Raw genomic sequence first — 12,165 nt, forward strand, 5'->3', positions numbered from 1 at the left:
CGTATGGGTCCCCAGCTTTATGCACTGAAAGAGCGTTTTCGTATCCACAAGTGAAGTCAAGTCAGGACCGCACAGGCAGACAAAAGCAGACCAGTGTGAAGTCATCACCATCCAGAATGTACAGAATTGTTCAAAAAAAATTCTCCTTTTAACCACACAAATAATGCATAGCTATTATAGAAGAACTACAAAATGCATATTGAAAAAAAATGCATTTTTTCCCACACACCACTTAAAACAGTTAAGTGCGTAACCTTCCGTGGATGCGCATGTATTATGTTCTTACATTTTACGTGGCTAAGGGGCGCCTGCGTGGCCCAGGTGGTAACACATCCCAACTCCCCGTTTCAGCTCGGGTCATGATCTCCGGGTCGTGCGATCAAGCCCTGAGTCGGGCTCCACCAGGTGTGCAGCCTGCTTGACATTCTCTCTTCCTCTTCCTGCCCCCATGCTCCCCCTTCTTGCTCACTCTCAAAAAAATAAATGTGAAATGGCTGAAATAGTACAGAAATCAAGAGTATATGCAATAAAAAGCCATTCCTCTTCCCTTCATCCTCAAGCCTCCCTGCCCTCTCTGTGTTACTTCCCGAGCCTTCCAGAACTCTCCCATGTACGCACAGACAGATGGGCATGTGCCCACACATCCCCGTACCACGCACAGTGCCTGCACCCTGCCGTTTCCAGTTACTGCTCATCTGGGAGGTGATTCCATATCTGCACAAAAAGAACTTACTCGCTCCTTTTTTTTTTTTTTTTTTAAGATTTTATTTATTTATTTATTTATTTGAGAGAGACACAGAGCAGGAGTGGGGGCAGGGGGCAGAAGGGGAAAGATAAGCAGACTCTCTGCTGAGCAGGGAGCCAGAGGCAGGTCTCGAACCCAGGACTCTGAGACCATGACCCACACTGTAGTCACATGCTGGACCAACTGAGCCACACAGGCGACTCTCTCTCTCTCTCTCTCTTTTAATAGCTCTGTAATATTTCATGTGTGGATATGCATGCATATTTAATAGAATTTTCTATAGACCTAGGCAAATGACTCAAGAACTCAAAATTGGAACTTTGATAGAAAAGTATTACCTGGCAGGAGTCTCTAGAGGAATTGTTTGAGGGATCAGAAAGATGTCTTTCTGCTAATTAGTCATACATAAACCTGTATCGGGGTGCTTCTGTATCTATATGGTGCAGTAGAGTTTTCTGTGATGGAAATCGGTGCGGTTTCCCTATCTGGCTGCTGAATGTAGTTGCCACTAGCCACATGTGGTTACTGAGCCCTTGAGACATGGCCAGGGCAGTCAAGGAACTGAGTTTGCAATTTTATTTTAATTTAAACATATAGCTACAATCTTGCTAGTGGCTGGTTCTTAGTGCAGCTCTCAAGGATATAGAAGGGCTGAAAAGCATCTCTTTAAGGTCTTTTGCAGTTAAAGCATCAGTTTGTCCTCCTGATATGCTCAGTGAACTCGGTGAGGACAGAGCTGACCTTGCGCCCAGCCCTGTGGGAACCGGTGGCCGTGGTTGGGGTGTCTGGCCTACCGCGTGTGTGAGGCTCTGCGCATCGTCTGTCAGGATATGGTATGAACGCAGGAATTCTGACTGCAGTGCTCTGGTCTACAGCAGGACTGCCTTAAGTGAGAAAAAGCCAACTGTGAAGCCCAAGTCCCCAGAAAAGAGCAAGCCAGATGAGAAGGACCCGGAGAAGTCACCCACCAAAAAACAAGAAGGTGAATGAGCAGCTTGGGCCTGAGACTGGTGGGCCCCTAGGACCAGCCTCCGGGCTTTTGCCTGACTGAATGGGCTCCCTTGGGGTTTGGGTTAGACTGGGCCTCGATGCCGTCTTTGACCGTGAATTTATGGAGGTCAGCACAGCAGTTCCCAAAATAACGCGCACCCAAAGTGAAGAGTAAAAAAGTAAAGATCTGGAAATCTGCTTAGAAATTCGCTTCTAGAAGGCACTTACCTGGGCCTTAGAACTTGAGCCTCATAAAGGCCCAAGCAGAGCTAGAGAAGCCAGGCTGTGGCTCACTGACCCGGGGAGGTCAGGGGCTGTGCTGGGTCTCGGGCAGCGGGTGGAGGCAGCCATGACAGACCTTGGAGGGCCGGGAGGCGGGACGCAGGTGGATTGGGCCGTGCCAGAAACGCCACCAGAGCATGGCGCGAGGCCACTGCTGTGGGAGGTTCTTCCAAACTCCTAACTCTCTCAATCCTTCTGCATCAGTCCCCGAGGAGAAGTATCTCACCTTGGAAGGATTTCACAAGTTTGTTATTGACCGAGCCAAGCAAGACATCCGTAGTGTCTGGAGGGCGATTTTATCCTGTGGTTATGACCTTCACTTTGAGAGGTAAGAAGTTGTCTCTCAGTCCAGTTGATACCTGGTGTCAAAATTGTTCGTGGCCACCAGAGGCGTCCCCTCCAACATCCTTTCTGGGAGCCGATCTGCCTGCTATTCTGATGCCTCCTGAGCTGCTGGTTTCTCATGATTCTCCAAGTGGGTTTCAGAACGCATTTGGAAACCACCTCTGTTCTAAACAACAGATTCATCTTCTGAGGGTTCTGGAGGTCAAGGTGTCAGCAGGGTTGGCTTCTCCTGAGGCCTGTCATTGGCTCGCAGATGGTCACGTCCCTGCTGCTGCCCCACTTCCAAGGGGACACCAGTCTGCTGGTCTGGGCCTGGCCCTGAGGACCTCCTTTAACTCAGTTACCTCTTCAAAGGCCCCGTCTCCTAACACAGTCACACACTGGGATTTAGGCTTCAACACAGGAACAGGGGTGGGGATGGACACACTTTAGTCCCCGATGGGGACAATTTCTTATTCCAAAGATTCTTTGTTCCTCGGAGTCCCACTTTGTCTCCACGTCCCGCTCTCCCTCTTCCAGGGAGGAGCTCGCCAGGTCCCTGGGGCCAAACAAGAATGGTTTCCCCTTTCTAGCTGTAAGGCGGTCCCAGGCCAGCCCAGTGCTTACAACCCGCAAGAAACCTCCCTGCCCTCACTCCGGCGCTCACCCCGGGCGCGCAGCCAGAGTGCAGCCGGGAGCACGCGGTTTTTACATCCGCGCTGGGGTTCAGAGGTGCTTTGCTGCTGGGCGCCGTCATTTCGTACCTCACGGAAGGCTCAGAGTCCATCCGCAGACCAGTTTTCTGATTTATTTTACAAGCCAGTAAGAGATGACATTGGGGCTTTTGAAAGTAGAATCACCCGTTTTGGACTAGAAAGTGCATTCGAAGTGAGAAGGTCGCAGGTTGGCCTGTGAACGAATTCCCAGGTGACACGTTTGTTACAGCTCGAGGGCTCGTTCACGGGCGCCGCGGGGCCGTGCCGGCCCTGATGCCTCCTTCCCACACCTGGCCTGAGGGCAGCCAGTGGCATCTGCTGCTCTCAGCCAGCCTGGAGGGGGCTGTGAGGGGACCCCCTTCTGGAGGCAGCTGTCTCTCAGCCCTCCTCCGGTGGGACCCACGCCGCCTGGGTTGAGAGGCTCGGCCCCTGGCCCCAGATGGGCCCTCCTGGCAGGGGGCACCCTGTGTGGCATGTGGCCCAGGGAGGTGCCGAAGGCCCGGGAGCCAGAGGCGCCCATCCACCGGCAGCCTGCCCGCCTCTCCGGGGCCCACGGCTTCCTGGGGTCGGAAGGGCCACGCACACTCCCCGCACACCCTGAGCCTCGTGTGCAGGCTCGGAGGAGCTCTCCCGTGGTCCTGCGCCCAGGGGCATCCCGTTGGAAATCCCAGGCAGTGTGTCTCCCGACATTTTCAGGGGGTGGGTTTTTTCCATACTTAGAAGTGGGTGCACACAAGACATCTGCTTTTTTTTTTTTTTTTTCCTGTTTCCCCATCCCCCCGGGGTCAGCATAGCAGGTGATGTGGGAGCTGGAGTGCTGCCCTCCTGGCCCCCTGTGCGCGTGCCCTGCCTACCAGCCGAGAGGCCCAGCTTCGGTGAGGTCGGCAGGTGCTCCTCGCCAGCTTGGCCGTGGGCCTTGCAGGTGACCTCAGCTGGCTGGAGGTGATGGGGGGCTGCGTACTGCTGCTAGCTGCCTTTCGTACATGAGGAAACTGGGCCTCACAAAGCAGCCGTCTTGGTGGCCCAGGTCACCGGGTGGTCTAGATTTCAGCCCAGGGACTCCACAGCCCCGTTCTTACCCCTCTGCCCTTGGCCCAGGCACAGGAGGGAGGCCCGCAGGGGTGCATGCGGCCAGGGTCCGGGATGGTGGCGCTGTCCCGGCCTGCGGGCTGTGTGTTCCCTCCTCCAGGGGCGCCTCCCCTCGCACGGAGATGCCAGCTGCGAGGCGAGGCTCTGTGCCGGTGGTCCTCTGGGAGCAGGGACGTGGCCCCCGGCCCACCTTGCCCTTCTCGCCCGGCCCCAGGTGTGCCTGCATCGACGTCCGACATGCGCACAAGGCCTCCAGGAAGTGGACCCTGGAGATGGATGTGGCGCTGGTGCAGTACATCAACCGGCTGTGCCGTCACCTGGCCATCACGCCCGCGCGGCTCCACCCCCACGAGGTGTACCTGGACCCCGCAGATGCCGCAGACCCCAGAGTGGCCTGTCTCTTGAGTATGTGGGCTCTGGCGGAATTGCCATGGGGGACCGTTGCCCTGCGCTGCCTGGGGGCATCCCCAACAACAGCACCATGGGTTTGGAGGGACTAGGCGGGCTCCTTGCGGCCATCGAACAAGTCCCTCAGATCACCTGCTGTGAGCCATGAGGGCAGAGGAGAGGGAGAGACGGAAGCTGTGACCGCAGCTGCTTTAGATGCCTGGCGGGTGTCGGGAGGGAGTGGGGATCAGCTGTCCGTCATCCTTCATCACGAGAGAGCAGCGTCTTTATTAAAAGCTAGGAAGGTGCCTGCACACGTAGGTGCACGAGCAAGAACAGACGTTCTCCGTAAATCCGTCCCTGGGAGGTCACCCTTGTCACAGCACACTGGTGTGTGACCCCTGGGCTTGTTTTCTGTGCCTGTGCGTGCCGTACCATGGGCGGCTTGGGAGTCTGCCCGCCCTTGCCCGGCCACGTGTCCTGGGCCTTTGCTCTTTGCTCTTCTGGATACTTTGAAGGTAGACCTGGGCCAGAAGTGGTCCCGCTGTCCATCTCTGACAGCTGGAGATAGATGTGAGCACCAGTGAGACAGTGTGCCAGTGTCTGTGTCCTGTTCTGGGCATCGGATGTCACTTTGGGGGAAGCTGATGAAAGGTACAGAGGACTGTGTACTATTTTTGAAGCTTCCTAGAAGTCTGTTTCAAATTTGAAATTAAAAATAGCATCAACCACAGCCCTGGCGTGGCCCTGAAGATAGGCCGAGGGGCCCTGGGATTCCCTAAGAGCCGGGGCCTCCCCCTCTGCTTCTGCTTGGCCTGGGCTCAGGCAGACCAGGGGCCACTCACCACTGCATCTGTGGGTCCCGGGGATGAAATCTCCTGTGGGGGTCCTCCCAGTCCCCCTGAAATGCCCTGCCCCCGGTGCTGCGGGCCCCCCCACAGCCCAGGGACAGGGCCACCTGCGTCCCTCGCAGCCCAGGAGCCTGGGCCTGACCGCCCTCATCCCTGCAGACGCGCCCATCGAGAGCCTGCGCCTGCGCTTCGCTCTGCTGCAGTCCCTGAACACCACGCTGGAGACCTTCTTCCTGCCGCTGGTGGAGCTGCGCCCGACGCCCACGCTCGCGCACAGCATCGCCGCCCTGCTGAAGGAGGCCAAAGGTCAGCGCCTGCGCCCGCCCCATGTCCCCCGCCCGGCCGGCCGCGGCGGGGAGGCGCCCCCTTACCTGGACTGCCCCCGGTTCCCCTGCAACAGCACTTCCAGCTGAGAGCGGTTACTTTGGTTACACCCTGAAAAATTAAGTTTTCTTGAGTTTTCAGGGGCACCTGGCTGGCTCAGTCGGAAGTGCGTGGGACTCTTGATCTCGGGGTCGTGGGTTTGAGCCCCACCTTGGATTCCATTATTTAAAAACAAAATAGAGGGACGCCTGGGTGGCTCGGCTGGTTAAGCGGCTGCCTTGGGCTCAGGTCATGATCCCGGCGTCCTGGGATCGAGTCCCACATCGGGCTCCTTGCTCGGCGGGGAGCCTGCTTCTCCCTCTGCCTCTGCCGCTCTGTCTGCCTGCGCTCGCTCTCTCGCTCACGCTCTCTCTGACAAATAAATAAATAAAATCTTTAAAAAAAAAAATAGAAGGCTCTGATTCATTGTCTGTCCCCTACATTCCAGAGGTGATCATCATTAACCACTGTGTACCTGTCCTTCTAGACTTTTCTGTTCACATACAAATAGACACACGTGTTTGTTTTGGTTTTTTTTAATTTAAAAATGGATATCCTAGCATATGTTGTGTTCCACACCTTCACCTTGTGGGTTTTTACTTTTTGCCATTTCAGAAAATGCTACAGCAAACCTCCTCATGCTTCATGTTTTTCAGCCAAGGAGGTATTTCCTGGGCATGACAGAGGCCGGGGTTCACATATTACCATTGGGCCAGATACTAACAAATTCAGGGGCCTGGAGGGCGTCCCAGGAGAGACTGGCCCAGTGGGGGTAGGGGGCGCAGCGCGTCCTCTGCCAGGCCTCAGAGGTGACAGGGAAGGAAAGCAGCCCCGTCTGAGCCTCTCTCCCACATTCTTCCTTTCAGGGCTGATCTTTTATGACACGAAGGTGACTGTCATGAATCGGGTGCTGAACGCCACCGTGCAGAGGACAGCTGACCATGCAGCTCCCGAGATCACTTTGGACCCACTGGAAATCGTGGGAGGTAAGACAAGCTATGCAGAGCAGAAAATGCAAAAAGGTCGTGATTGAACAAACGATGCAGTTGATTTCTTGCACGTGATAGAAGCCTCTAGAGGAAGGGAGTGCACACATTCATCCGGCTGCTTCTGTCCTCCTCCCAAGTGTCCCAGCGGGTGGCTTCCACCTTCAGGGTCCCCTTTCGAGCCTGCATGCTGGACAGCAAGAGGAAGGGGAGAGGCAGAAGGAGCTCTCCACTTCCCAGAGCCTCGCCTCCCCTTCCCATCTCACCGGAGAACTGTCGGGGAGCTACACCTAACTGCGGGGGAGGGTGGGAGTGGAAACATTCTGACTGACCATGGACTTGCTAGAGTTGGAGTTCCCGCGTTGAATAAGAGCGGGGAACGGCTCCTGGGGCGGTAGCCACGGCCTATAAACGCACACACAGCGTAGAAGAGATGAGAAAAGAGTATGGACGGGGGATCCCTCCCCTGGAGACGGAGGGGAGGCTGGGAGCCATGTGCCTGCGGCACGGAAGACCTCCCAAGAGCGGAGAGAAGGCAGGGCGGCTGAGCCAGGGGCAGGGCAGGGCTGAGAAGCGGGCAGAGGCCTGGCAAGCCATCTGTCCCGGGGAGGGATAGCAGAAGCTCGCGCCGGGAGGCTTTTACTGCTTTCTGTCTCTTTCCAGGGGAGATCAGAGCCTCTGAAAACTCCTACTTCTGCCAGGCTGCCCGGCAGCTGGCCTCTGTGTCGTCCTCGCAGCTTTGTGTCAAGCTGGCCAGCGGCGGCGATCCCACCTATGCCTTCAACATCCGCTTCACCGGGGAGGAGGTCCACGGCACCAGTGAGTGCAGCCCCCCGGGCTCTGGGCCGCCGGTGCGGTGGAGGCCATGTGGGGGCTGTGAACGTTTCTAGGGTCATCTTTAGCCTCATCTGCCCCAGATCGCCGCCCCCCCAACCCTTAGCAAGACTGAAAAAGCCAGGTCGGCGGTAGCCTGCTATGCAGAAGCCAGGACTGCCCCCGGCCTGGGCGGGAGCCGGCGCTTGCCAGGGACTTCAGCCCCGTGGCCCCGGTCAGCGCCGCGGGGACGCCGCGGAGACGCCGTCCGTGCCGATGGGCTTCGTCCCCTGGGAAGCGCCCCGGCGGAGGGCTGGGCTGGGTCAGAGCTTGTGTGTGTCCCATGAGAGACCAGTGCCAGGGATAGCGAGGAGGCCCGGCAACTCAGAAAATGCTCCTCGTGCCGCTTTCGGCCATCCTAAGTGCGCCCCAGACATTCAGGAAGTGTTTCCCACTCGGGGTGAGAGGGGAGACCCGGGGCCTCAGCCAGACGCAGCGGGAGGGCCGGGCCGCTGGGGCAGCTGCATCTCCCACTGCCACTCGCATCCTGGGACCCCGCTCCGGCCGAGCCTCGGGCCAGGTCCTCTCAGAAAGCTCCTCCACACCTGACCCTCCGTCTAGCAGCGGGAGCTCGCGACAGACCGGCCTTGTCCCGCAGGACTAACAGCCGCCTCCCCCGGGCCAGGCAGCCGGCCGCGGCTCAACCCAGCTCTGTCTGGCTGCGCGGCCCAGCCCTTGGTGGCTTCCGCAGGCAGAAATCTCCTGCTTCCCCGTGGAAGCTGAGCGAGGACATCTGTCCCCAAGCAGGTCCTCTGCACGACTCCGACCAAGCAGTGTGTATGCACAGCTGTCCTCAGAGCTTCTGACCTTAGGGCCCTGATGGGGGATGCGCAGGGGAGAGGAGACTCAGCCACAGGGAGATGTTAGCCAGAAAGCCGAAGGCACGTCTGGAATGACAGCAGCAGGGGACAGTTAGTGGCCCTTCGCCCTCTCTAAGCGCTCGTGCCATCGGTCTGTGCAGTTAGACACTCACTGGCCTGGGCAGGGGTCAGTGCTGAGTAGGACAGGCGGCCCCGCTCTCGGTACAACCTAGAGCGACAGTTGTGAATCAGACGAGCTTGCAGATGAGTGGGACCTTGCAGCCGGGGGGGCAGCCCCCATGGGGCTCTGCATCGGGGCTCGCGGAAACCTTGAAGCCAGCCCCCGCCTTCGGTTCGATTATTGTCCCCATTTGATGGATTGAGTCACCGGGAAGTGATTCCCTGGGGGTCACCCAGCTAGTAAGTGGCACAGTGGGACTTGACCCCCCCCCCGTCTCCCCGCCCTCGGACGAGTCTTCTGTCCCCTCCACCATAGCTGCATTCCGGGTGGTGAACGAGCTGAGGTCCAGGTGGGCACAGGGGCCACGGGCAGGTGGGCTGCCGGGGTCCTGGTGCTGATGGGTCTCCGTGTGTCCCGCAGGCGGCTCTTTCCGGCACTTCCTGTGGCAGGTGTGTAAAGAGCTGCAGAGCTCCTCACTGTCCCTCCTGCTGTTGTGCCCCAGCTCCGCTGTCAACAAGAACAAGGTAGGACGCCCGAGGCGTGGGCAGCGGCGGGGCGCTGGCTTGGGGCCCTGGGGGTGTGTCCTCTTGCACCCCTTCCCAGTCGGCTGCCCTGACCCTGCGGAGGCTCCCTGCTGCTGGCCGTGGCCGCCTGCTCCAGGGAGGGGTAAAGGCGCCATCGGTCACTTCATCTGCGCCTCCGTCTGCAGGGCAAGTACATCCTGACCCCCAGCCCCATCACCTACGGGGAGGAGCAGCTGCTGCACTTCCTGGGCCAGTTGCTGGGAATTGCAATTCGGGCAGATGTCCCTCTTCCCCTGGACCTCCTGCCTTCCTTCTGGAAGACCCTGGTGGGTGAGCCCCTGGACCCTGACCAAGACCTACAGGAAGCAGACATACTCACCTACAATTATGTCAAGAAATTCGAGAGTGTAAGTGAATAGTCCGTGCTGGGGACAGCAGAGCTCGGGGGCAGTGTCCCCGGGGCTCCTTGCTGTCTCCATGGCCTGCCGTCCCCTGGTCCTCCGTGCCGCGGGAGCCCAAGCGCCCACCTGAAGACCGACTGGGATCTCCCAAAGAACAGGAGGGAAGGCGAGCCGCGTCTGGCAGGCTTCCTTCATGGCGGCAGAAGCCCCTCTGGCTTCTCTTCCTATTTGATAGCAGCAGAGTAGGGGTGACCGATGTGCCCTGACGGCCTCCCAAAGACACAGCGTTGAAGGGTTCCCGGCCGCTGACGGAGCAGAGGTGCCGGGGGCGGGGGTCTCCTACAAGCAGACCCACTTTCACTTTTAAGAGCTTGGTTTTGGGGCCTCAGAGCTCAGGAGATTGGCTCTTGGGGGTCACCTGAGATCAAGCAGGGAAGGAGAAGGGGTTGGGACCGTAGCTCTCCTCCCTGTGCCTTGAGACACAGATCGCGCGAGCACAGCGCTGACCGCCCCTCTGCCCGCACAGCCCAGCACCCTGGAGGCCGCGTGGTCCGTGCTTGGCTGGGCCCCCGGGGGGCCGTTCACATCTGGCCACTGGTTCGCAGTCGCGGAGGCCAGCCGGGGGCCAGGCTCTGGGCCACGGGAGCGACCGGGTTACTCTCCCGGCATGAGGCCCGGTTCCGGAGGGCTGTGTACACGCGTCCTCGGGACGAGGCCAGGAGGGAGGGAGGCTCAGAGAGGAGAGCTGGTGGGCAGCAGAGCCACCAGGGGACCTCCGTGTCCAGCTGCAACACCCCCTCAAGTTAGAGACCAAGTGTGGAGGTGCCTCTGCCCCAGCCCTCCCCCTTGAGGCCAACTGCCTGTGTCGCAGGGGAGCAGCGGCATCAGAGGCCTGGCTGCGGCCGCTTGAGTGGGAGGCTCAGAACTTGGGCCCTCTGGAGGGGCTTCGGTGCCAGGCTCTCCGCTGTCCTCCCCTCGGCCACCACTTGAGGGCAGCAGCACAAGGGGGCGCCAAAGCCGGGATCCTGGATTCGTGCTTGGTTTCCGAGGGAATCGTCTAGAGGGTCAAAGCAGGGCGGCCCCCGCGGGCTGGGATTTAGGAGTCCCTGCCAGGCACTGCTTTGAGAAGTTCTCCCAGGGCTGTGCGTAGCAGCAAGGGCCTGGGGCAGGGAGAGGGTGTAAGACAGCGTCCAGAAGGACAGTCCAGGCAAGGCTTCTTTCTGAAGGGGTTGGGCAAAGCCTCAGAGGGTGCCGGGATAGGACTACGCCAGGGTTGGGGCACACGAACCAGGAAGAAATATTCTGAGCTTCCGGTGCTTGTACCTGTAGCCTTCACCAACCCAGACTTAGGGGTTTATTCTCTCTGGGCCAGATCGTGTCATCTCCTTGGTAGCCCGGCATGCACAGCAGTGTCTTTTGGACCCTAATTTTGTTTTTTTTAATGATCTGCTTTTGAAACTAAATATAGATATAGATTTGGCTTCAGGCAAGGCTGAATCCAGGTGTTCAAGTGATCTCTTCAATAACTGGTTTCAAGATGGTCCCCGTTCGTACGAGATGTACCATCTTACAATCGTGTCCACACCAGGGAAAGGGCTGCCGCTTCCAAACGGTAACAGAAAAAGCCCTGCAGTTGGGGTCTCACCAGCCAGGCTTCTGCCACATGCCCAGCCCTGAACTCCCGGCAACTCTGGGCAGGCCTGTGCTGTGTGTACCTTCATAATGGTCAAGGGCAGCGCCCATCCAAACGGTGCCTGTTGCTTGCCCAACTGGAGATTGGGGTTCCATCTTCCAGGGGACCTTGGGAGCGGGTCAGGCAGTTAGCGCCGGTCTGCCTCTGCCCTCCAGATCAATGATGAGACCGAGCTCGAGGCCCTGTGCGCCGAGATCGCCTCCCAGCACCTGGCCACCGAGAGCCCCGAGGGTCCCAACAAGCCGTGCTGCAGGTTCACCTACCTGACCATGACGGGCGAGGAGGTGGAGCTGTGCAGCCGCGGCCGGCACATCCCTGTGGCGTGAGTGTTGTGCCTGCACAGGGGACCGGCCAGTCGGGCTGATAGGGTGTCGCGGCAGTGTCTGGACTTGGATGGCCTGGGCTGGGATGGGGACAGACGGATCTCACCCGTGGGAGGAGCGTGAGGCAGGACGCCGGGTGTCAGCAGGGATAGAATGTGTTCAGCAGAAGGACTTTGTTAAGAAAACCCCAGCTGTGAGGTGGGTGACACCCAGAGGCAGGAGAGGAATTCGTGGGGCTGCCAGGATGGGGACTTCTCGGTAACTGGGCCTGAGGCCCCCTCCTGCTGGGACCTTGACTGGGGGCGTGTGGGCCCAAGCCTAGGAGCAGCCCCACGGGCCGCCTCGGCGTTCTCCGTCACCTGGGTCCCCGTCGCACCTGCAGGTGGGAGAACAAGGACATCTACGCGGCGGCCATCCGGAGCCTGCGGCTGCGGGAGCTTCAGAACGCCGAGTGCGTGACGGCCGTGAGGGCGGGCCTGGGCGCCATCATCCCCCTGCAGCTGCTCACCACGCTCAGCCCGCTGGAGATGGAGCTGCGCACCTGCGGCCTCCCGTACATCAACCTCGAGTTCCTCAAGGTCGGTGGCCTGGGGCCGGGCTACGCGGGCAGGCGGTGTCAGCGGGGCCCGTCCTGGCA

The 12,165-nt window shown here is 59.1% G+C and overlaps 1 protein-coding gene across 9 annotated transcripts in view; it reads left to right on the forward strand.

Annotated features, from left to right (window-relative positions):
- Positions 1–12,165, forward strand: part of HECTD4 (HECT domain E3 ubiquitin protein ligase 4) — a 186,823-nt gene that overhangs the window by 172,461 nt on the left and 2,197 nt on the right. For 8 of the 9 annotated variants that reach the window (XM_032876243.1, XM_032876248.1, XM_032876246.1 and 5 more), the window contains 10 exons: positions 1,621–1,727; positions 2,222–2,345; positions 4,361–4,551; positions 5,544–5,690; positions 6,614–6,733; positions 7,397–7,552; positions 9,008–9,111; positions 9,297–9,518; positions 11,361–11,527; positions 11,911–12,106. In XM_032876243.1, coding sequence (XP_032732134.1) covers positions 1,621–1,727; positions 2,222–2,345; positions 4,361–4,551; positions 5,544–5,690; positions 6,614–6,733; positions 7,397–7,552; positions 9,008–9,111; positions 9,297–9,518; positions 11,361–11,527; positions 11,911–12,106 — 1,534 coding nt within the window. The remainder of the gene's footprint in view (positions 1–1,620; positions 1,728–2,221; positions 2,346–4,360; positions 4,552–5,543; positions 5,691–6,613; positions 6,734–7,396; positions 7,553–9,007; positions 9,112–9,296; positions 9,519–11,360; positions 11,528–11,910; positions 12,107–12,165) is intronic. The other variant, XM_032876244.1, reaches the window with a different exon arrangement.

This window comes from Lontra canadensis, unplaced genomic scaffold (assembly GCF_010015895.1).
Source record: "Lontra canadensis isolate GAN:19392208 unplaced genomic scaffold, GSC_riverotter_1.0 scaffold58, whole genome shotgun sequence".
NCBI classification, from domain to species: Eukaryota; Metazoa; Chordata; class Mammalia; order Carnivora; family Mustelidae; genus Lontra; species Lontra canadensis.